This window comes from Sphaeramia orbicularis, chromosome 21 (genome assembly GCF_902148855.1).
Source record: "Sphaeramia orbicularis chromosome 21, fSphaOr1.1, whole genome shotgun sequence".
Classification (NCBI taxonomy): Eukaryota; Metazoa; Chordata; class Actinopteri; order Kurtiformes; family Apogonidae; genus Sphaeramia; species Sphaeramia orbicularis.
The window spans coordinates 51,612,534-51,637,389 of NC_043977.1; the positions used below are offsets into that span (position 1 = coordinate 51,612,534).

The 24,856-nt window shown below is 36.4% G+C and overlaps 1 protein-coding gene across 1 annotated transcript in view; it reads right to left on the reverse strand.

Annotated features, from left to right (window-relative positions):
* The window catches only part of LOC115411906 (inactive dipeptidyl peptidase 10-like), a 339,606-nt gene that overhangs the window by 24,198 nt on the left and 290,552 nt on the right, over window positions 1-24,856 (reverse strand). Inside the window, exons 10-19 of the mRNA XM_030124184.1 lie at window positions 22,459-22,613; window positions 14,823-14,920; window positions 14,604-14,727; window positions 13,513-13,551; window positions 10,091-10,198; window positions 9,571-9,662; window positions 9,439-9,486; window positions 5,391-5,512; window positions 4,344-4,391; window positions 3,675-3,773 (exon numbers count right to left, since the gene is read on the reverse strand). Coding sequence (XP_029980044.1) covers window positions 3,675-3,773; window positions 4,344-4,391; window positions 5,391-5,512; window positions 9,439-9,486; window positions 9,571-9,662; window positions 10,091-10,198; window positions 13,513-13,551; window positions 14,604-14,727; window positions 14,823-14,920; window positions 22,459-22,613 — 933 coding nt within the window. The remainder of the gene's footprint in view (window positions 1-3,674; window positions 3,774-4,343; window positions 4,392-5,390; window positions 5,513-9,438; window positions 9,487-9,570; window positions 9,663-10,090; window positions 10,199-13,512; window positions 13,552-14,603; window positions 14,728-14,822; window positions 14,921-22,458; window positions 22,614-24,856) is intronic.

Here is a 24,856-nt window from a genome sequence, read left to right on the forward strand (position 1 = left end):
CAGCGTTCACTGTGCTGCTACATTCTCAAGCGCCGCTAAGTAGCGTATCAAATACATGACATTCCTGTAAAAGAGTCACATGCTGTGGACAAATGTTTGAGGATATTGGAGGGATTCCACCCTTTTGAAGACATGGAAGCTTTGCAAGTGTTCCAAGTAAGTGGACCTGGTGTCGTCTTTTTAGACCGTTTCTGCCTCAACGCCATGTTGGCTATGTTCTGACCAAAACAGTGCAGCGTACGTATGACGTCATCGCGCATGCACAACAAAGGCAGAATCGATAAACAGAATCATTAAGTAGGCAGGCAAACGATTTCAAGGAATCGAGCTACTGGGAACCGGTTCTCAAAAAGAGCCGGTTCTCGATTCCCATCCCTACACAAGGGTGAAAAATGTGTTCTCTGCATCTCGTTTCAACAGTTCAACTGCAGCCATGTATGTGCAATTACATATCCAACCCGTTTACACTTCCCTTTGAGACGTGGTAAATACAGATGCAGTTTGTATGAGCAAAATTGCTTTTGGGTTTGATAAATCACTTTGTGCTGAATTAATATATTTACATTTTCTCCTCCCAGCACATGCACAACTGTGTGTAAACACCCCATATTGCATAATTATTGCAGCAAAGGCACTAACTGGATGCGGACACTATTTTGCACCTTTGAAAGATGCAACCCTTAGTGCGCACTGTTAGTAAAACAGTTTGAGTGAGTTTGCACATGTTTTTATACACACAGACATTTAGTAGATCTGGCCCTAACTGTATTCTTATTGGTTATTTTGTAGGATTACAGTACAAAAACTGTTAACTTAAGAATTAAGAATTACTTTCTTTATTTTCTCATTTGTAGTGAAGGCCTTTTATACTCATATACTTCATATTCTTTGTTAAAGTGCAACAGCAGTGTTTTATACTAATCGCTATTACAGACTCGGATTTCCTCGTCATAGTAGTTTTAAACAGATGACATAAATGACCATTGGCTGCAGAAGAAACTGGACCCTTTGGTGGGCCAGTTTTGCCCCATGGGCCACATGTTTGACACATGTGGTTTAATGGGTGGGCCGGTCCTTTATTTCAGTCTGGAAACAGCTGTGTGCAAGAGAGAAAGAGGGAACTAGAAATAAATTGGCTGAGCCCCATAAGCTCTAACAGAGAGAAGAGCCAGCCCCGACAGACCAGTACAGACCTGGTCATGGTGAGTGGTTTCCACTATATTCTCAAAATGATGCTGCGTGACATTGAAACAGAAGGTAAATCCTGGTTCCTGTCTTTTGGAAAACCCTTTTTTCACTACAATAATTTGTTCTTAGGCTACATTTACACATAGCTGGGTATCTGGCAAAACAGAGTTTTTTCTGCGTTTGTGCCTATCATTTACATGACAACAATGGCCACGCACAATGAAAACAATAGTTTCTAAAAAAGTCCAAAGTGGAGATTTCAGCAATTCTCTGATTTTGTGTTTGTGTGTAAACAGAGGTAAATGGAGATCTCAGACTGACGTCACAGTTTTTGACGGAAATACATTTGTGTCAAATGTGCGAAGTAACATTTTGTTGTGATTCCTTTCAGGATTCTGATTGGTTAATTGGACTTGATCGTCTCACCACACTGCCATCTACAGGCCTGGCATACTTTTGATGGTGTAGATTTTTCTGAAAATGATCACATGTGCATGAGTTTTTTTTTTTGTTTTTTTTTTTTTGTAACGGAGAGGGGGAAATGTACGTTTTCCAAAATACCCAACTACATGTAAACACAGCCTTAACTTGCTATTATTTCATATTAATAATAATACAGTACTTACATCAAAATTCTTATCTTAAAATTAAACAGGTAATGATGAATGGCTAACTTAAGTACTAACAAATTATCAGTCAATCAAATTTTATTTATGTAGCGCCAAATCATAACAAAAGTTATCTCATGAAACTTTACATATAGAGTTGATCGAAACCAGACTCTGAAGCCAATTTACAGAAACCTAACAGAATCCTCCAAGAGCAAACACTTGTGACTGGTGACAGTGGAAGGAAAAACTTCCTTTTAACCGGAAGAAACCTGGAGCAAACCCAAAATCCTGGGGGATGGCCGTCTGCCTTGACCAGTTGGGGTTAGAGACAGAGGGTAAAGGAGGAGAAAAAGAGAGAGAGATAGAGAGAGACTGGGGGAGAGGGGGAGAAAGGGGGAAGTAGGGGGAGACACATGGATGCAGTTGATGCACAAATAACTGAACTAGAACTGTCTAAAGTAGATCAGCTGGTGTTACTATAAGTACTAGAAATCAGAACAAAAGTCCATGACTGTTAATACTACTACTATAAATATAAGTACTAACAGTGGACATACTATTACAACAGTTAGTACAAATAATAGAAACCTCTACCATCTATGGAACTATATAATAAACACTATCAAACACTATTAACGATACACTATCATAACTATATCGATAAGTGACTGATGTAATTTCTTTAACTCTTTCGGTGCCAGACAGTTAAGGGGCTAATAAGCCTTAAAAGTGCCACAGATTTTGGCCGTTTTTCAGTATTTCGCGTCGTTTTTATATTTGAAGAATCCTGCAGGAAACCGCTCGGTAACATCCGACCGATTGCTAATTAGATTCAAAACACACCGGACGCAGCCGATTCATTATTGATCGTAATTTGCATAATTCATAATAATAATAATCTTTATTTATATAGCACTTTTCATACATTAAAAACTGTAGCACAAAGTGCTTTACATATCAGTTTAAAAATCAGTACAGCCCCACACCCACCCACTCACCCGCACACACACACACACACACACACACACACACACACACACACACACACACATATACATGCAAACCCACAAGCTCACACATACTTAAGAAGACTGACTGAGCACGGGTAGACCAGAACAAAAATGTACAAGTAAAGTAAAACATCAATTTAGGAGGCGCTGTCTCAGGGAGCCTTCCACACCAGGAGGCAGCCGCCGACCCCGGCGACCAGGCACCAGCAACACAGCCCCGCATCCCAACTAGTGCGAGAGGTCCAACTGGGACCCCCACCCACCAGAAAGGAGCGGACCCCAGTGAGAGAAGGCGCCACAGCCCCCGGAGTCCACAGCCGCCCCCCGGCATGGAGGGCTCCCTCTGATGAAACACCGGAGAATAAGAAACATTAAAAAGATATAAAAATATTATTCGGTCGCGTGACCTCAAATTCCCGTCTGATTGGTCTCAAAAGAGGGACACAGAAAGAACGTCATCGAAATGTGAGAAAGAAATGGGGGTGGATGGTTCGTTTGTACACAAATGTGGCGTGTTCTCCAAAGCCGATCTGATCGGCCCGTGGCACTGAAAGAGTTAAGTCATGAGATGCTTCTCCTCCAACTGTCCAGCTGGTCCATATATCTTGACCAACTATTTGGGGAGACCCAATTAGTAGATCAAGTAGCTTTGTTTGTCATAATTTTTATTTCATTTTTTCAACCTTTATTCAACCAGGTTGGTCCCATCGAGATGGAGAATCTGTTTTAAGGGAGACCTGGCCAAGATGGCAGCGATACAGTCACATAATTACAGTTTTACAAAAATAAAAGCATGTACACAGAACACAGAAAACATATAAAATCAAAACATTCAATCAGTTGAAACATCAATGCAGTGTCTTACCAAAATTGTTGATCTGTATGGTTCTTCTTTCACTCTTGGGTACTGTCCTGTTAATGAGTGAATGTTTTAATTCTGCATTCTGGTCCAAAGTCTTGAGCTCTGTTTGTGCAAAGGGCAAGAAAAAGAGAAAAGAATCGTTCAGTTAGAGATCAATAAACAAACCCATCCTACTGCTACAGTTTAACTGCCAAAATAACTGTTTTATGAGCATATGTTCACTTACATAAGTAGAACAATTCAAATTGCAGTCATTAAAAACTGTGATGTAACAGTGGGTGAATCATGCCTCCATTTGTCAACTCTAAAATCTCCTTCCGTCCCCCGAGTTCTGCCCTGAGTGCTTCTGCTTTCCACATCATGCCACATCTAGTACTTAACACCTCAACCTTAACAGCATCCTAGTGTCCAGTGTGGAGGTCTCCTGAGTATAAATTTTGCCTAACGATGCTAAATCTTAGTGACTTAATCTCCACATAATCGATTAATGCACTTTCCATTTACTGTTCAGGCACTGCTGCTGTATTCATGCTCCAAAAAAAAAAAAAAAAAAAAGAAGAAAAAAGAAAAAGAAAAGAAGTTGACATAATGAATCCACATTTACCTGATGCAATTGAGTGAAAGAGTCTAAAGAGTAAATTGGTTCAAGATAATGAGTGCCAGTGTACTTACTGTTCATGTTATGAAGTTTGTGAAGAGTAGTTTGAGGTATTCCAGGACCTAAAACAAAGTTTAGGTAAAGATACTTTATATCACATACTGGAGATAGAAATGTTAAATCTCAGAAATTTGCCTTTCAGCTTTTTAATTGAACAGGACTTAAACATTTTTGATCTACAGCGGCGTATTAGGACTACATAAAAATACAAACATTTGTCACTACAGGAACAAAGTCACAAAATATCGAGATAAAACCCGTCATTTTATGAGAATAAAGTCAAAAATAGAGTCATAACTTTACAAGAATGAAGTCATAATATGAGAATAATGTCATCATACTTTGAAAATCAAGCCATAATATTACAAGAATAATGTATTTTAAAAATAGCATAATTTACGAGAATAAAGTCGTACCCACTCGTTGCACAATGGAGAACTTGGAACATTTTTGTGAGGTCATATTTTTATTTGCGATGTACACACAGCGAAATACGGAACCTATTAGCCCCGCCTACCATCAATACATTAGCGTTAGTCAAAGGACTTTGAAGCCACTTTCGTCATAAGAACCGAACAGATTTGGAGCAAATGTGGAGGAGGAACTAACTGGAAAAGGTCAGCTGCAGGGTTAACGGTGGAGACTTATAACCAGAAACTCTGTCATCAACAAGGCTTAAGGAGTATACAATTTCTAAATTAGGACTTTTTATCGCACTATTGCAAATTTATTTTCAAAATATTATGACTTCAGTCTCACAATAGTATTATTTTTGTATTATTTTCATTTTCATATAATTTTCATTACATTATGAGTTGTTTTTTTTTGTTTTCTTTTTAAACTGTAACTTTATTCTCATAATATTATGGCTTTATTCTAAAAATATCACGACTTTATTCTCATAGTGACAAGTCTTTTTATTTGTGTCCCTAATATGCTATCATACTGATCCTTTCAGAACTAGGAAGTAATTATCTCAAGAAAGTTATGACATGATTGTATTTGAAGGCTAATTTAAATGCATTTAGACCTGGTCTTCTGGTCCTAGTGTCATCACGTACCTCTGCAGTTGAGCAGGACATGGTCATAGTTTGGGCTGAGGAGAGCATCGTAGAAGGTACACTTGGATCTGAGTAGTGAACAGGTCAGGCATTCTTTATGAAATGGATCCACGGTGGAGACCCTGTTGGAGGAAGCAAAGTTATTATTGTTAATGAAAACTAACTAAATGACAAAAACTAGAATAGAAAAAACATTTTCGTTAACTGAAAACAATAAAAACTATAATTAAAAGAAAAAAACTATAAGTAACCAAAACTGTATTGTGTGCTTACAAAACTAACTAAAACGTATAAAAACGATGGATAAAATTCCCTTTGTTTTCATTTTTGTCAATGTCAGATCAATATGAAATCAATTTATTTCACTCCGGCAATTTTAGCTAGCGGCACCATATGGTACTTCATGGTCCATCACTTGTCGTCACTTGTTGTTTAGAGTCGTCTTCTCGTCCCCACTCTACCAGGAAACATGGAGACCAAAGTTGGGAGAAAGCAGCAGAGTCCTGTCTGGGATTTATTTGAATACGACGGCAAGGAAGATAAAAGATATTAAAAACTACGATTAAACTAAAACTAAGCATTTAGAAAAAAACGAAAACTAATAAAACGGTCGGTAGCTCAAACCCACTTCAAATAATCTTAACTAATGTGTCATAGAATAGAATAGAATAGAATAGAATAGAATAGAATAGAGTTGAATAGAATAAAGTGCAATAGAATAGAGTACAATGAACTACAATAGAATAGAATAGAGTTGAATAGAATAGAATAGAGTACAATGAACTAGAATAGAATAGAATAGAATAGAATAAAGTGAAATAGAATAGAATAGAATAGAATAGAATAGAATAGAATAGAATAGAATAGAGTTGAATAGAATAGAGTTGAATAGAATAGAGTTGAATAGAATAAAACAGAATAAAGTAGAATAGAATAGAGTACAATGAACTAGAATAGAATAGAATAGAATAGAATAGAATAGAATAGAATAGAATAGAATAGAATAGAATAGAATAAAGTGGAATAGAATAGAATAGAATAAAGTGGGATAGAATAGAATAGAATAGAATAGAATAGAATAGAATAGAATAGAATAGAATAAAGTGGAATAGAATAGAATAGAATAAAGTGGAATAGAATAGAATAGAATAGAATAGAATAGAATAGAATAGAATAGAATAGAATAGAATAGAATAGCCTTTATTGTCATTGTGCTGCTCCAGTCAGTGCAACATTAACAAAACAGCAGTAGTACAAACATAAGAATAGAGCAAATTTTCATTTCTATATATAGTAATTATTCTTTTATCTGTTTTTTTTTCTTTGTATTTTATGGATTGTGTTTTATCTTGTTGTACAGTGTCCTTGGGTGTCTTGAAAGGCGCTTATAAATAAAATTTACTACTACTACTACTACTACAAATATAAAATTACCAAAAAATAAAAATAAGATAAGAAAATAGAAAATCGATTTTACAATTTTACAAAGTAACATGTAACTAAAGATAAGCAATATGAATAGATGCAAATTTACATTAACAATATGTGACCATATGTATATTTATGAATGACATTAACAATATTCACAGTATGTATTAACCATGAAAACAGTATGTATACCTATAACCAGGGCCAGATTAACACTTCATTGTACCCTGGGCAACAATATTCAAGGGCCCCATCATCACAACCCCAGGATCCCTATAATCTGGCAAAAATACAGAATAAATTCCAGGAATATATGTAAATATACCCCATACTTCAATATCTAACTATCATCAAATGCATTTTGATGTACAAATGTGTAAATGCTCGTAGAACTACAAGTGCACCACTATAGCTTCTTGTCAAGGCCACTCACTTGTATATGATGATATGAAAACAAAACACATTAGCATCAGTATAATCTAAAATTGATCCACTACATTAGAAAGAGAGGGAAGTGTCCTCCATTTTCACAAAAAATAAATAAGAAACCATTTCCAAAGTATCCAGTATTTATTTAAGAACACTTTTTGCAGACAGTTTCGTTTATAAGCAAAAGAAAACCAGATATTTTCGTTATGCCCGAGCTACCCAGGGCCCTTCAGAGGTCGCGGGCCCCTGGGCAATTGCCCAGTTGCCCATATGGTTAATCCGGGCTTGCCTATAACAGTGTGTATACCTATGAACCAAGTCTATATAGAGATAGTACATTTATATTTAGATAAATATTGAAAAAAATATTGCATTGTTATTGCAGGATAGAAGATTACTGCACGACTTATTGCACATAATTTTACATTTGTAGGATTAATGCACATCATAGGAAGTGATTTTGAGAATACATTGGTTACCAGTGTGTTTTAGAGTTGATTTTAAAATTCTTCTATTTGTTTTTAAATGTTTGAATGGCCTGGCCCCCTCCTACCTGTCTGACCTGATCCAACCCTATGCCCCCCCCCTTGTGCTCTCAGGTCAGCAGATCATCTGCAGCTTGTGGTTCCAAAAACTAAAAAGAAGCTTTGTGGGGACCGTGCCTTTTCTGTTGTCGCCCCAAAGTTGTGGAGCCAGTTGCTCTTAGTTGTTAGACAGGCTCAGTCTGTACCTGTCTTTAAATCATGTCTAAAAACGCACTTATACTCATTGGCTTTTAATCATTGAGTGACATGTCTGGTTTTACCTCCGCCAAGGAGGTTATGTTTTTGCCAGGGTTTGTTTGTCTGTTTGTTTGTCTGTCCGTTAGTGTGCAACATAACTCAAAAAGTTAGGGACAGATTTGGATGAAATTTTCAGAGTTTGTTGGAAATGGGATAAGGAAGAAATTATTAACTTTTGGGGGTGATCTGGAAGACATCCTGGATTCTGGATCACTTTGAAATTTCCGTTAACATTGTGGTAAATGGGGCCAAAATTTTCGTTTCCCAATATCTCGCTTAATTATTGACCAAAACTCATGAAATTTAACTCAGGAATTGACAATGGGGTCCTCTATCACATTTCAAAGGCTGATCCAGATCTGATCCAGAAGGCGGATTTTATTTTAAAAAATAAATGTAGAATTTGTATCACCGATTATGTGGGGAATTTTTGCGCTTGGCGGAGGTCTGCGCTCTCTGAGTGCTTTTCTAGTTTTATGCTGTTTTTATCAGATTTTAATTTGTCTTTGTTTTTATGATGGTTGTATATTGTTGTTCTTAACCTGCTTTACACCCTGTGTTATCACTAGTTTTACTTACTTATTTACTTATTTAATCCCTTGTTTTATGTTTGGTGTACGGCACTTTGGCGAGCTGCAAAGTTCTTAAAGTGCATTATAAACTAGAAAAGCACTCGGAGAGCGCAGACCTCCGCCAAGGCTGATCAGTGGCCCCCCCTGTGGGCCCCCCCCACGCCAAGGAGGTTATGTTTTTGCCAGGGTTTGTTTGTTTGTTTGTCTGTCTGTTTGTCTGTCCGTTAGTGTGCAACATAACTCAAAAAATTACGGACAGATTTTGATGAAATTTTCAGGGTTTGTTGGATATGGGCCCCCCCGTGGGCCCCCCCCACCCCCGATCACCACCAAAATTTAATCATTTCTTCCTTATCCCATTTCCAACAAACCCTGAAAATTTCATCCAAATCTGTCCATAACTTTTTGAGTTATGTTGCACACTAACGGACAGACAAACAGACAGACAAACAAACAAACAGACAGACAAACAAACAAACCCTGGCAAAAACATAACCTCCTTGGCGGAGGCAATAAAGTTGGTATAGTATGGTATGGTATGGTATGGAAGTGGTTTAACAATGAATACTGAGTATTCAGATGGGTTTTTTTGTTTGTTTGTTTGCCGATATTTAATTAATGTTGTGAAGTAAGAGTAAAACACAATATTCAACACAATATCTAGAACTCCACATATTTAAATTGAAACAACAGGAAAATACATTAATAACTGTGCATTGCAGATCTGTCACTTCTATTAATACCTTTCAAAATAAAAATCCTAAACATAAGTATATATACACATATGCAAAATGATTGCTATCATTAATCCTGTTGGAAGTGAAATCCGTGGTTTACCTGTACAGCTGTCGTTGAGTCGAGCCGCTCTCTGTGCTCAGGAAATAACTAGAAAACAAAATTAACCAGTGAATTCAGAGTTATTATTTTACTTTGCCATCAGAGTGACGGTTGTTTATGCTCTTTTCTTACAGTGAGTGTGTGCTCTCATCGTAGGCTAGGATTTGAGTGACCTCCCAGCTCCCTGAGGTCAAATGGCGAAGGTTGACCTCTTCACCCTCTGACTGGAGAGACAACAAAACACAACAAAGTACAGAAGTGAGGTCAGTTTTAATTTAACCTAGAGCCTCTAATGCATTTAACCCATAAAGACCCAAACATCCACCAGCGACCAAAACCATCTACTGTTTAATCCCTGTTAATCCACTAATCCTATCAATACATGTAAATAACTGGTGTAAAATGCAGTTTGTCATCTTTTCATGGTCATCGGATATGACCCATTTGGATGTTCAGAGGCTCCGTAGTTAGAATTAAACATTTTTGAGTTTCAATACCTGGTGGATTTCTTTTACATTTAGTTTGACACACGCTTATTAGGAGCCTTTTAAGATGACAAAGTGTAAAAATGCCACATCATACGGTATAGCTTTAAGAAAACAAACAATTCAATGTGAACACCAAAAACACTAAAGGTTTAGAACAGGTTTACTTTGTTGGAGATCATAGTGATGTGGCTGAACGTCCCACGGTCTCCGTGTTTCAGGGGCATCGTGATGAAGAAAACTGTGCAGTCCTTGGAAAATACTGGCTCCTCATTCTAGAAACAAATGTAGAGGTCTTTAATTGGTATTCAAGAGCTGCTGCAGAAAACACAACCAAGTACAGGAGGTCCTCGGGTTACGAACGAGTTCCATTCCTACGCTGGTGGCGTAACCCGAATTTCCGCCTAAGTCAGAATTAACCCTTTAATACCCCCTAAATACCTAATACTAGGTGGCTGGAGAAGAAGGAGGGGAGGCTGTGAGAGCTGCTGCTGGGGAATCCGGATTATCTGGAGATGTAGCAGGTGCAGGATCTTCTGTAGACGTTGAAGGTTCGGGTTCTACTGGCCTCTCCACCTTGGTGAAGTACTTGGAGATGTCCGTCTGGAAGGAAATCTTCCTCTTTTCCTCCCAGATCTCACGGTAGCACCGTACACTGTCCATCATTCCCCTTGAAGCTTTCGAAAATCGTTCCATATTGGGATCCTCTGTGGACGAGACTCAGGCGTCGTAAAGTCGAAACAGCGTAGGTCAAGTACCGCGTAACCCGAGGACCTCCTGTAAGTTCTTAGAAAGTGTGTGTTGATGCAAAAAGAACTGAATGGAAGCATCGTTTGTAGATATCGGCATGGCTGCATTAAAGTCATTCACACTTCTTATGATTCCAGGTCTGGATTTTCATTTTTGACAATGTTTCAAGGGAAACAAATGTGGCTACAAACTGCAAACAATTTCTGAGCTTTTTCTACTGTTGGCAAATACTTATTGACTTACTGAGAAGCACAGAATGTCCCCCTTTATTTATTTTTTTTATTTTTTTTTAATCACTGAGCTACTGTAGTAGGATTGATTAACCCTTTCATGCACAGTGGTCACTACAGTGGACTGCTGTTCTGCAGCTGTTCTATTGTATATTTATGGGTTTTGTTGTTTTAGTTCCATATCAGCCAGTATAGTGGATGCTTATGTATCATCCCAAACACTGCAGTTCAGCCCATTACTCTAACGTTGCTGTTCTTGATAAACCTGATCTGCACTAACACATTTTAGTGTAAGTCAGTTGTTAATTGTTTTTAGACTCTGACAATTTTCTTAAGCAAAAGTTGTTGTTTTTTTGTTTTGTTTTTTTTTTTCCTCCATGAAGTGAGTAACAACTAGTATTAGAGTACGCTAAAATGTGAGAAAATGGAATTAGCGGCATTAAAAATGTTTTTATTTCATAGTTTTCATACAGTGTATCACTTTCTTTAAATAAATGTTTCTTTGCTTCAAAAAATAAATGTATGCTGTCCAGCTGAGGGGACCTTTTTATAACTTCATGAAAAATAGGTTCATAAAAAAATTCAGTTGCACTGTTTTTTTTCCACACCTAAAGAGGAATAAAATCACTCAAGAAAAAATATTGACTAAGGTTCTCATAATTCATGCATGAAAGGGTTAATTGTGTTCTAACTGAAATTCCCACAATAATTATTAAACAGCTACATTTCATCCAGAAAATCACTACTAACATTTTAACCAGGACAAAAAAAGAACCTAATGCTGCGTTTCCACTACATGGAACCGACTCGACTCGACTTGACTCGGCTCGACTCGACTCGGGTACCAGGTCCTATTCCTGGAGACCGTTTCCATTATAGCAGCATATTTTAGTTCAGGGGCCACGTACAGCCTAATATGATAGAAAGTGGGAAAAATAACCAGTAAAATAATATAAATCATTGGATAAGCACTTTTGAGTAAAAAAAGTAAATTCCCTAATGAAAATGTGAACATAACATGAACGACTATGAACAACCTGAAAATTCTTTAGTAAAATAAGTGCAATATTAACATTATTATGCTTTAATTTATCATTTATACATGCGAATCACAACTTAGAGATCACAGTGGATCTACAAATATACACAACATTAAATAACAGGGAGAATATTATTAACATTCTACATACTTCTCTTAAGACATTTCAAATATTCACATTTTTTGTAAAAGGCTAGTCTGTAAATGTAAACATTTTTGTGTAATTTTATTATTTTTTACACTAAAACAAAGAGACAAATTTACAGTTTTCATTATTTATAGGTTATTATGATAGTATTTACTGGTCTGATCCACTTTAGACTGAAATGACCTAAAATGATTTGAACATCCTTGATTTTTAATATCTTCAGTGTAATTTTTGCATTTCACAAATTCATCCCAGGGGCCGAATTGAACCCTTTGGCGGGCCGGATTTGGCTCCTGGGCCGCATGTTTGACACCTGTGCATTACAGGATACTACCGACTTTACAGTACCTGGACGTCACAGCGAGGCGGCGCGTTACTTCCATGTCGTCTGCTCAGAGAGTCGCTGATAAACTCTGTCGTTGCGTGTTGTCTCGTCAAACTCATGCTGAATTTTACGTCGGCCACCAAAGACTGAATCTCCTGACTGAATGGTGTAGTTTTTCAGGCTGTCATCATGTGGATTAACCTACCGTTATATTTACTGTAAACTTCCGCATCTGTTTTTTGTAAAACGGCGGGTCACAGAGAAAACTCTGACCAATCAGTGTTCTGCAGTGTTTACACGTCACGTTGTAGTATCTTTTCCCCAGTCTTGGAACCTCGGCGTAGGTGATACCAAAAAAGTCGTATCGGGTACCAGATTCCAGGTCCTTTTTCGTAATGGAAATGCAAAAAGGCCGAGTCAAGTCGAGTTGAGCTGAGTCGAGCCGAGCCGGTACCATGCAGTGGAAACGCAGCAATAGACTTGATCTAAAATCTTCCCACTGGCTTCCAGTCAGCTAAAACACCTGACTGTTCCACAAATCACTAAATGGTTGAGGGCCAGAATCCATCCCTGATACATTTCCAGTATATAAACTGAGTAGAGCCTTCCATTTGAGATCTATTGACCCAGGTCCGCTTGTACAGCCCAGAGTCCAGACTAAACACGGTGAAACTGTGAGTAAAGCAAAAAGTCCCCAAAGGCAGGGATCTTTTTCAAATCCAGGTTTAAAAGTTTCTCTTCTCATGTGTCAGTGTTTGAACTCTGTAACCCACACCCGATTCTTCTTGCTCTTTTTGTCTCAAAAGGTCAAACGTGTATAGATTTAGTTGGAATTAGGATCATTTAAATACTGAAATAGCCTATAGTATTCATAGTAGTCATATTCAGAGGAATGTTGGCTTATAATGTTTCTGGAGTGACTTAGAACAAACATCCTGGTACTTTTTGGTTTTTTGTTTTGCTTCCAAAAGAATGTCAAATAAAAACCAATTACCCACTTTACTTATTTATTGCTATTTTATTTTATTTTAATACCCTTTCTCTCAGTATTCCTGTCCAGTTGGCCTTAGATAACTCTCTCAATTTAAAACACTCACCTGACGATCAAGCCACTTCTCTGAAGTCATCACATGTTTCTAAATGAAAAAGATCAGGACAAGTTCACAAAATACCTGCGTATTTCCTATGGATGTCTATCGGCTAAAATTTGCTTAGAGGTCTTATTTCTGTCTTTGTGCATAAGAAATCAATATAAGTGAATCCCCAAAAGAACTTTGTGTTGGTAAATGTGTGTTATGCAAATTTACAGGATTTCAGTTCTGTTCAACATGTTGATGGTCATATGAACTATGTTTTCAGGTCAAAAATGTCCAATTTCATCACAATTAATGCTATATTTTCATGCCACAAATGGCCAAGTTATATTTGAACTGAATTTACCTGAAAAACAAATATTCTATTCTTTTAGATTCCCCAATTTTTCTTCCCAGATTCTCTCCTACATATCACATGTTTTATTTTTACAGGTTGCAATATGGAGTATGGTGCTGATCCATCCTGCTTATGTTACACCAATACATACATTAAGAATGTCACACGTCACTTTTTAAATCGACGGTTTTCTAATAATAAGCATTTTTATAAAGAAATAACAATTCTATATTGTTATTTCCTCTTCAGTATGATGATAAACTATACAATAAATAATTCTGATCCTAGTTTTTGCACAGGGATCATTAGTGTAAACGGTGACATGGCTGCCGAGCATCAGTATGATGGGATCCATAACGACCATGTCACATCCGTCCACTGCCACATTTTGTGTTTTTGTGTCAGCTGTTATTGTTTTAGATCCACAATACTAACATTTATGAATAAGAGGAGAATTAGCAATTGTAAGTCTATAAGTTTATTCCTAATAAAGTACTGGTACTGACCAGAGCATCATGGGTAATGTCACGTCCGTCCACCAGCAAAAGTTTTCACATGCATGTGCTATTCCAAATCCAATATTTCTGAAAATATAGCTTCCACTGTCAAATAATATCAGTTGTCTGTGCACAAATGTATTAGCATTATTTCAACACAGTTCTATGCATTTCTTACAACTTTTTTTTTTTGACAAAAATGGCCACTCATTTGACCCCCTAAGTAAATTTTAGCCGCTATGAAAATAGATGTTTCTGACCTTTATGCAATCCCCTGTGGTGGCATCACATAATGAAAGAATTGACATATTCTGAGCTCGGTTCACCCAACGCGCCGCCAGTTTCTCGTCTGTCACCCATTTCACCATGGTGATATAGAACTCACTGGGGGGAAAAGAGGTGGGAGGCAGTGTCAACAATAAAATCAGGCTGCTTTAATAGTCTGTTTCCTCCTGTTATTGAACATGTTTAAAACGTACTTCCTTTCAAAACTATCAGGCGGTCCCAGTTCAGTCGTCCGGAAGCTGCCGTCTAAAGTGACAACAGAGAGGGTGATGGTAGGATTCGCTTGTCCCATCTGGAGGGGCGAAAAAAAAAAAAAAAAATCACATGCTAAATGAAATTGGGTGTAATATCAGTGATGCAACATGAAACCTTGTATCATTCATTCATTGGTTTTTCAATTTAAAACCAAAAATCAAAAACAAAAAAAAAAGACTGATTTTTTGTTTTTCATTTTCAAAACCAGAATGAAAAATGGATAACTGTTTGTTTTTCTATTTCCCAATTTTGTGCTCAAATGAAAAGTGGAAAAAACGGATAACAACCGTTTCATCTGATTTTGCTATTTTCAGTATAGTTAAGTTGTCTGACTGGAAGTAGTCGTTACTAGGGAAAATATAAACAAACAGAATCATGGCCGGACTGGAAGAATATTAGAATAATAGAAAAATGAACCATTTTATACTGGTTTTTAAAATGAAAAACAAAAAAAAAATCCATGTATCATTCGTTCATTCGTTTTTCAATTTAAAACCAAAAATGAAAAACCAAAAAAAAAACGCCTTTTTTTTTTTGCTTTGTTTTTCATTTTCAAAACCGGAATGAAAAATGGATAACGGTTTGTTTTTCCATTTGCTGATTTTGTGCTCAAATGAAACATGGAAAAAACGGATAATGACCGTTTCATCCGATTTTGCTATTTTCAATATAGTTCAGTTGTCTGATCCGGAAGTAGTCGTAACTATGGAAAAAATAAATAAACGGAATCATGGCCAGACTGGAGGAATATTTTGCTATAATTAAGCAGCTGTTTATCTCGTTAATTCAGAAAAATAGAGCCGAATTAATTTTTTAGTATGAATGCAATACGCTTCCGAATCAAACAGCTGCTTAAGTATAGCAAAATATTCCTCCAGTCCGGCCATGATTCTGCTTGTGTATTTTTTCCCTAGTTACGACAACTTCCGGGTCAGACAACTTAACTATACTGAAAATAGCAAAATTGGATGAAACAGTCGTTATCCGTTTTTTCCATTTTTCATTTGAGCACAAAATCAGGAAATGTAAAAACGAACCGTTATCCATTTTTCATTCTGGTTTTGAAAATGAAAAAAAAAACAAATCTTTTTTTTTGTTTTTTGATTTTTGGTTTCAAATTGAAAAACAAATGAACGAATGACACATGGATCAACATGCCTTACTTGTTTTCTATTTTTATGTGCTGTCATATGAAGCTAAACCAGAAGGACTAAGGACAGAGAATATACTGAGAATATGTAGCAGTAAAGAACAAACAGTGTTGCTGTGCATCCTTCAGCCCCTGGGGCAAGTTAGCTGTTTTCCTAGACTTAGACCTCTTCCAAAAATAGATACTCATTAATCTATATGACAAGAGGAGCATAAAAAATCCAGCTTAACCTCTCACAGAGATGACAGCCTCCATTTGGCGTATAAGCCCTCTTATTTTACTTATCATTCCCATCTCCTTGAGGCCTTTGCCCTCTACTCTTGGATGTATAACGCTCATTCTGAATCAATATTTGCTCCTGCTTTTTTTTTTTTTTTTTTTTTTTTACTTATTTGTCTTCATTTAGTGCAGTGTTTCTCAACCTTTTTAGACCAAACACCCGCCCCCTCACACCATCCTGAGCCTTGTGCTGTCCCCCCACCCCCAGGGTTATATATTATGAGACTCCTGCCAGCAAATTAAGTGTGTGTGGGGGGGGTGACGCGACAGAACCTTAATGCAGAAGACTGGGGGGTTCACACATAAATTTGCCATTGAGATTACATGCAAGAACGGTACTGCTTGTTCTGATAAACATTGTGATGACTAACCGTGACTAACGCCCCCCCATTTCTGTCTAAGCGCCCCCCACTAAACTTTCTCGTTCCAAACGCCCCCTGACGTTGGCTCAACTCCCCCATTGAGAAACACTGAATGTAATGTTCGTATACACTATTGCTATTCTGGGTACTCTGAGATTAGCGTCATGTTTCTGACTTTGACCACTGTTTTGTGGTCAGAGGTGACTGAGGTTACATTTTTAAAGCACTTGATAAAAACATTTGTTTCGTATTCCATTGCTAATGAGTATACGACTGGTAAGAAAACAGATTTAACCTCCTAAGACTCAGGAAATGTCAGCAAAGTACAAGCTTTTTTTGTTTTTTATCAAATAAGTGCCTATTGGAAACATCATGAAGCAACTGTTTTTTCAGATGCAGTTTCTAAAATTTTTATGGAATGTCCTTTGTGGTGGACAGTTTTCTTTTTTTTGTATAATGTTATGAAACTCTTATCCACAAATGTGGACAGAAAACCCATAGCTGGGTCTTAGGAGGTTAAAAAAGCTGCAACTGTCGACTGATATGCAAGGACAGAGATTGTTTCTGTAATAACAAACTGGAAGTAAAAGTATTGCTGCAAGTAAATTCTCAGTTTCAATAAATAATTTAAAAAAACAGTATTTGTTTTACAGTGGTGGAAAGGAAAAACAAGTAATTTATAAAATGTCCATTTGTTACAGGTCCTGTTTGTTTTTCAAAATCCAATCAATCAATCAATCAATCAATCAATCAATCAATGAAATGTTATTTAAATAGCTCCAAATTTTAACAAATATTATCTCATGACACCTTACATATAGAACTGGTCAAAACCAGACTCTCAATCATGATACTGTTTTTAATTCTTTTCCAGAAAGAAAAACTTAAAAAAAAAAAACAACAACAATTATTGATTACACTTTTATTTGTCATCATTCATATAGTGAAAATGACTATCATCTGTAATGGCAGAGTATGAAATAATAATAATAATAATAATAATAATAATAATAATAATAATAATAATAATAATAATAATAATAATAATAATAAACAAAAATAATCACTATCAAAAATAGGTCACTATCACGACCATGGCCTACAGTTAAAAGGACCCTTTCTACATTTAGGCTACGTTCAGACTACAGGCAAATATGGCCCAAATCTGATTGTTTTTTGCCCAAATGTGACCTGTATCTGATCTGTTAAAGACATTTTGAACAGCACAAATCTGATTGCTATAGAGGACCAGAACAGAGGACTGAATTACTTTGGACTGTCTTCTACAGCCAAATCTGTGCACAGGTTGTAAGTGGGCGACTGAGACAAATTTTTGAAGCTAATGTCTTGGATAATCGGGTCTCCAGCGCAAAACAGACTCCAACACAAACTACATGAATGCAAACACAAATCTTAAAATGTCAACATTTAAACAGTAAAGCATTTCCCTGGTGAATGCACCACGAGGAGGATTCTCAGATTGCTCTGCCATTTGATAATTTCAGTTTAATTTGTAGAGTTCAATATCACAACAAGGTTGCCTCACTGGGCTTCACTGACTCAGACCTGAATTTTAACAACCATTTAAAGCTATTACTAAAGCTGCCTGTTACCACCTGAAGAACATCGCTAGAATCAAGGGTTTTCTGTCCAAACAAGACACAGAAAAACTGAATGGCCTTGGACCCACATTTGTTAGTTCCCTATGAAGCATCCAGACCCCTGAGGTCATCAGGGACAGGTTTACTGTGTGTTCCCAAAATCAGAACCAAACAAAGTGAAGCAGCATTCAATTCTTCTGCTCCTCACCTGTGGAACAAACTTCCTGAATACCTGAGGTCTGCTCCAACTGTCAGCTCATTTAAATCAGGCCTGAAAACATTATTATTTACTGCAGCTTCAAGGAAAAAACAGAAGCCTGTAGCCTAGCTTCCTGCAGGGCACGACGTGGTGATGTGGGAGTTGGAGTTGGCATTAATGAAGTCAAATAAAATGACATTTGCCAGCATTAAAGAAAATATAAACAGCAGAGGAATGTAAATGTGTATTCATTTATTTGTTGGACCTGATTACACAGAACTAGATCTGTGGAGGAGTGGCTTGGTCTGCCGGTTCACTGCGGTTTAGAACCCCTCCAAGCCCCACAAGAGCCGGGGCTTTGAGGGCGCTAAGTGGGGCTTGGAGGTCGGAGCACAGCTTGGTTCTGAGTTCTGTAAACCAAACTGGTTCCATGATCCTTAAACGGAACCGGTTACGAGAATGGAACCAACTTCATGCTCTCCTGAAGGGTTTTCAGCAGCACAGGTGGAAGGAGCTCCTGCCTGGATCAGCCACTACTGGCCCATTGACTGAGAAAGTCAGAGCCAATTTTTATTTTTTCATAAAACAGTATAAAATATGTTTTTAAAAAATTGGCTCTATTTTTCTGAATTAATGAGATACTGTATTCTGGAAAAAATTAAATTCGGCTGTTTTTCTGACATAATTTTCTCGTTAATTGAGAAAAACTGAGCCGAATTTATTTTTTTGTGTGAATGCAAAACGCTTCTGTACGTATCAAACAGCTGCTTAATTTTAGCAAAATATTCCTCCAGTTCGACCATGATTCCGTTTGTTTATTTTTTCTTTATTAACGACTACTTCCAGGTCAGACAACTTAACTATATTGAAAATAGCAAAATCGGATGAAACGGTCGTTATCCGTTTTTTCCATTTTTCATTTGAGCACAAAATCGGGAAATGGAAAAACAAAACATCTGTTTTTCATTCTGGTTTTGAAAATGAAAAAAAAAAAAAAAAAGAGTCATTTTTTTTTGTTTTTTGATTTTAAATTGAAAAATGAATGAATGAATGATACACGGATTGGAATACACGGTGCGAACTGGCAGCTATGCTTCTGTCAGCAGGGCAGCTGCTGGCTACAGATGTAGTTTACCATCACCAGAGGGGGAATGTGAGAGTGAATAAATTATGGGTTAACAATATAAAGCACTTTGGGTGTCTAGAAACGCACTATAGAAATTCAATCCATTATTATTAAACTCTTAAATAATGTGTCATAAATTAACTTTAAAATCACATTTTATTTCTGATGACTTTAATGTCTATTTTAATTTTAATGTTTTGTGTATTTTAACTTTCTCTCATCTTAAACGTATTTTTACGCCTCTCCTGTGATGCTTTTATGTTGTATGTAAAGCACTTTGAATTATCCTATACATGAAATGTGCTATACTAATGAACTTGCCTTGCCTTGCCTTACAGAATTTGTTGACTATAAAAATAAGCAACAGTCTAATAATTATATTGGTCAACAACAAATTTATTGTTTAAGTTTTTTGAGCTGATTTAGGATAATTTTGGTGTGCTGAATCCAAAAATCACATTAATTTTGCTCAATCAGGTCAACTTCCTGAACTATGCTACATATTGGCTTTTTAACATTTTTGCTTACATTTATGGGCATTTTGACATCATATGATACAAAATTCTTTCATATTTCTTGCAATAAACGAGTTCTGAAGATTTTACTTTTGCCAATTTATGATTAATGTTTTTTTTTTAATATTACAGGTGAATGAAATGGCTTCGACTAGAAGATCTTGCAAAAATAAGCCTGACGTATTCTGCTACATCTGCGGTGAATACACCATTGTACCTAACAGGAATCAAGTCACAAGTTTCATAAAGTGTGCTTACCAATCTTATTTTGATATTAATTATTATATTTTGTGAGAAGATCAAATTTCTCAAAATCAAATTAGCAAAAAAACCTGACCTGATTGAGAAAAACAGATGTCATTTTTTGATTTAGCGGTGCAAAATGGTCCTAATTCAGTTGAAAAAACCTAGACAACTTGCAAAAAATATTTTTTTTGTAACCCAGTGTTAGTTAGGTAAACAGTTGATGAAGCAAATGGATTACTGTCCTGGGCATCCCCTATCTTCAGACCCTCCTTCTCGGCAAGGAACCCAGTGGGAAAAGAGAAACCTCGAGGAGAACCACAATGAAGGTGATAGTAAAGGTAACAATGTGCATTTTATTGCTTTTATTCCACTTCTTCAGTTCTATGTGATTGTGAACTGGAGGAAACTTAACCCAAGCCCAACACTTAAAGTTCATCATTTAAGTGAAGAGGCAACATCATAGACCCATTCAGAAACATTACAGTCTACATCAAAAGGATTCAATGCAGTGTGTCATTAATTAGGTCCCTTCCTGGGAGTCCACCCACCCTTGTGTGTGGGTCTGAACTAACTAATGAGGTTGCCCTCTGTGTTGACCCTCATTCCACCAGTTCTCCACAACCCATCTTTCATCTATGAAGGATTGGATACGCTAAAATGTCCCATCAAGGGCTGAGAGGTGCGCTAACCTGCCTTACCAAAACATATTATGGCTCTTTCTCCTCTTTGCAGCTGCCCGTCTTCAAATGGAACAAGTCGACATTAACATGAATTAAACAAGAAACAGAATCGTTGAGATGCTTTAAAGAGCCGGATGCTGTATTATTTAAATTTATTTCATATGATAAAGCTTCAGATAAGACGCATATGTCCTTTAGAGCTTTCAGTTGACGTGCTTTGATGTTTTAAGCTCAGAATTATTGAACCTCGATGTAAGATATTACGAGTGGGCAGCTTTGTACTAGATTTATACTGGAGCTGATTATATGAGTGTTTAGCTCTTTAGGAGAGCAGAAAAGGTGATGACAAATGTTTTATCTTTTGTAGAACTCCAATAATCATGTCTGAGTTCTGATCATGCATGGGATTTAAGCTGTAATATTAAAATAGATGAAGTTAATGAAGTTTTAATGTTAAATTGTGATCTGAACATGTGTTTTATAACATTCTGAATTCAGAATTATTACTATTTTAATTCTGTATAGATGCTTCTATGAAACTGGGTACATTTTGGTACTTGTCAGCTTTTTTAGACCCAATAATAAAAGAGAAATTTAGACATATTTCCCCCCAGCATGGACCTAATGATCACCTCAGAAAAATGCAAAAAAAATATATATATATACTCTTGCTCTGAGCCATCTCAAAATTAATGAATTTTTAATACAATATTGGGACCAAAAATAGGACGAAAACTGGGACATGAAAAGCTACTATAGGTGTCAGTGTGTTTTATCTTGAAAACATGGCTGTAAATGGTCTTATATACCACTAAAAATAAAGACACTGTGTTAAATTTGATGATCCTAGTGTTTTTTTCTAATCCAGACATGTGGGTTTTTCATGACTCTCAGCCTTATTACAGGTTTTGATTGTAACCCATCGTGTCCACTTGTGTTACATACAGAACCTGCCCAGTTAAACACATATAAATCACGAATGATTTTACAATAGTAGTCATTTTTGTGAAACACTCTGTCTTGAATAATTAGTTCAATTCCCACAATGTACCTGTAAGAGAAAAAAGAGATATTTCAAAAAATAGTAGTGTGTAATTTTCATGTCGTTTTGACCGTGTTACAAACAGATTTTTGTATTAAATATAATGTAAAATAATATAAAAATGTGTTGTGTCTGAAAAATAGTTTCTCTCTTTTATTTCAGTATTTGTTTTTAAAATAGATCCAAAGTGATTCCAAACTTGCTTCATAACATTAGTCTGCATCTGGTTTGAATTTTTAGCCCCTCTGTCCTGTTTTTTAGACTAGTTTCATAGAAGCACCCATAGTTAAAATCTGTGAAGCATGTTTTATTATTGTTAAACAAGGATGGAATAAATTGTCTGTGCAGGCACTGCAGAGATGCTGGGAGTCTCACCTTTGGGTAAGGGTACTCCTTCCCCCGGGGGTAGAGAGAGCCTGTGAAGCGAGGCAGGAACATGTTGGGGACCTCTGAGCTGTTGATGGTCAGGTAGGCCAGTCTGGAGCCATCAGGTGACCACCAATGAGCCACCTGTGTGTGCAGCACCTCCTCTGTAAAACCAAGAGCACAGAGTGAGAAAAAAAGAAGCCCAGTTAAATATAATGTTCCTACTTATTTCACTTGTCTATATATCTAAAGCAGTGTTTTTCAACCTTGGGGTCAGGATCCCAAGTGGGGTCACCTGGAATTCAAATGGGGTCGCCTGAAATTTCTAGTAATTGATAAAAAAAAAAAAAAAAAATCTACAAAATATGTGGTGAGTTGACAGAGACAATCCCAATACATAAAAGACATGACAAACTGTGAAGCTGAAACTGAAGTTCTGTGGTGCTGTTTATCTGTCAAATGTTCATTGTGGTCAGTTTCAGATGCTGCAGCTCTTTCATAATTCATAGTTTGTTCATAGTTCTTGTTTGTTCAGTATTAATTGTCAGCCTTGTAAATCCAAGCTGGACTGACTGTACATATCCTGACCAAGGAAAATCAAATTCTCCTTTGTGCAGTAATCTACGCCTGGATTTTCTGCCTCTGTTCATAATAATGTACATTATATAGACTAAATGTCAACTAAAATTGACTTTTACTTGCGACATAGTATAGCAAATTATTACATGATCAAAAACAAATTAATTTTGGCAAAAAAAAAATGTCTGGGGTCGCCAGACATTTGTGATGTTAAAATGGGGTCAGGAGTGAAAAAAAGGTTGGGAACCACTGGTCTAAATGCAGGATCTAAAGTGTACCTGTACTGGTCATGCTTACAACATTAATTGTGCTTTGTGTATTAGGTGCAAATTCAGTAAAAAATGGCCATAAATGCACCACACTGGACCTTTTTATTTTGCAAATTATATCATAAGTGACCTACCATCACTGATTCTGGGTGATCGAGTACGAGTAAACAAGCAGCAGTCAGTGAGCAAGATCGAGTGGAAAGCACATGTTCTTCTTTTTTTTTTTTTTTTTTTTTTTTATTATTATTATTATTTTTTATTATTATTACTTTATTTAACCAGGGAGTCCCATTGAGATTAGGAATCTCTTTTGCAAGGGAGATCTGGCCAAGGTGGCAGCCATACAAAGTCCAAACAACAAAAAACACATACATGATACACATTGAAAAATAAAACACAATAACAACTATTCAACCATAAGGACATGAAGAAAAACAGTGACATTCCTCCTTTACAGAATTCTACATGATACTTTTAAAATATTGAACAGAAATTAATGTATGTAGTTTTACAGTTTTCGAAGATTATTCCATGACCATGGTGCATGCTAGGTAAATGCTGTTTTTCCAAAGTCTGTCAGAACTCGGGGAACTATTTATGTATGTATGTATGTACGTATGTATGTATGTATGTATGTATGTATGTATGTATGTATGTATGTATGTATGTATGTATGTACAGGGTGGGGAAGCAAAATTTACAATATTTTGAGGCAGGGATTGAAAGAGTGTATGACCAATTAGTTTATTGAAAGTCATGAGAATTTATTTGCCACAAGAAAATTGACATAATAGAAAATGTTTTTATTCTATGTGTCCTCCTTCTTTCTCAATAACTGCCTTCACACGCTTCCTGAAACTTGCGCAAGTGTTCCTCAAATATTCGGGTGACAACTTCTCCCATTCTTCTTTAATAGTATCTTCCAGACTTTCTCATAATAGTTTTGCTCATAGTCATTCTCTTCTTTCCATTATAAACAGTCTTTATGGACACTCCAACTATTGTTGAAATCTCCTTTGGTGTGACGAGTGCATTCAGCAAATCACACACTCTTTGACGTTTGCTTTCCTGATTACTCATATGGGCAAAAGTTTCTGAAAAGGTATGGATAATAGTGTTAGGTATGATTATGACATCAATATATGTTTGGTTTCAAAACAATTGACGTAGTGCCTGTGGAGAAAAAACAACTAAATGTTCATTGTAAATTTTGCTTCCCCACCCTGTATGTATGTATTTATTTATTTCAAACATTCAAAGAAACAAAATAAAAGAAAAAACAAAGCAAATTAAGACAAAAACAAAATAACAGTTGAATGAACAGAATCTATGTTCAAGTACAAGTCTGAGTTTTGCATGGTCGAAAAGGAGTAGGAAGAAGTACAAACTTATTTAATCCAACCCCTCAAGTGCTTTTACACCTTTATCACTAACTTAATACAACAATCAAATAATACATTTTTCCTAATTTTAGCATTGAACCACAACAAATACATAATGAAGTAACTGAATTATACACAACAATATGTTCATGGCAGTACACTCATACAAACAATCAA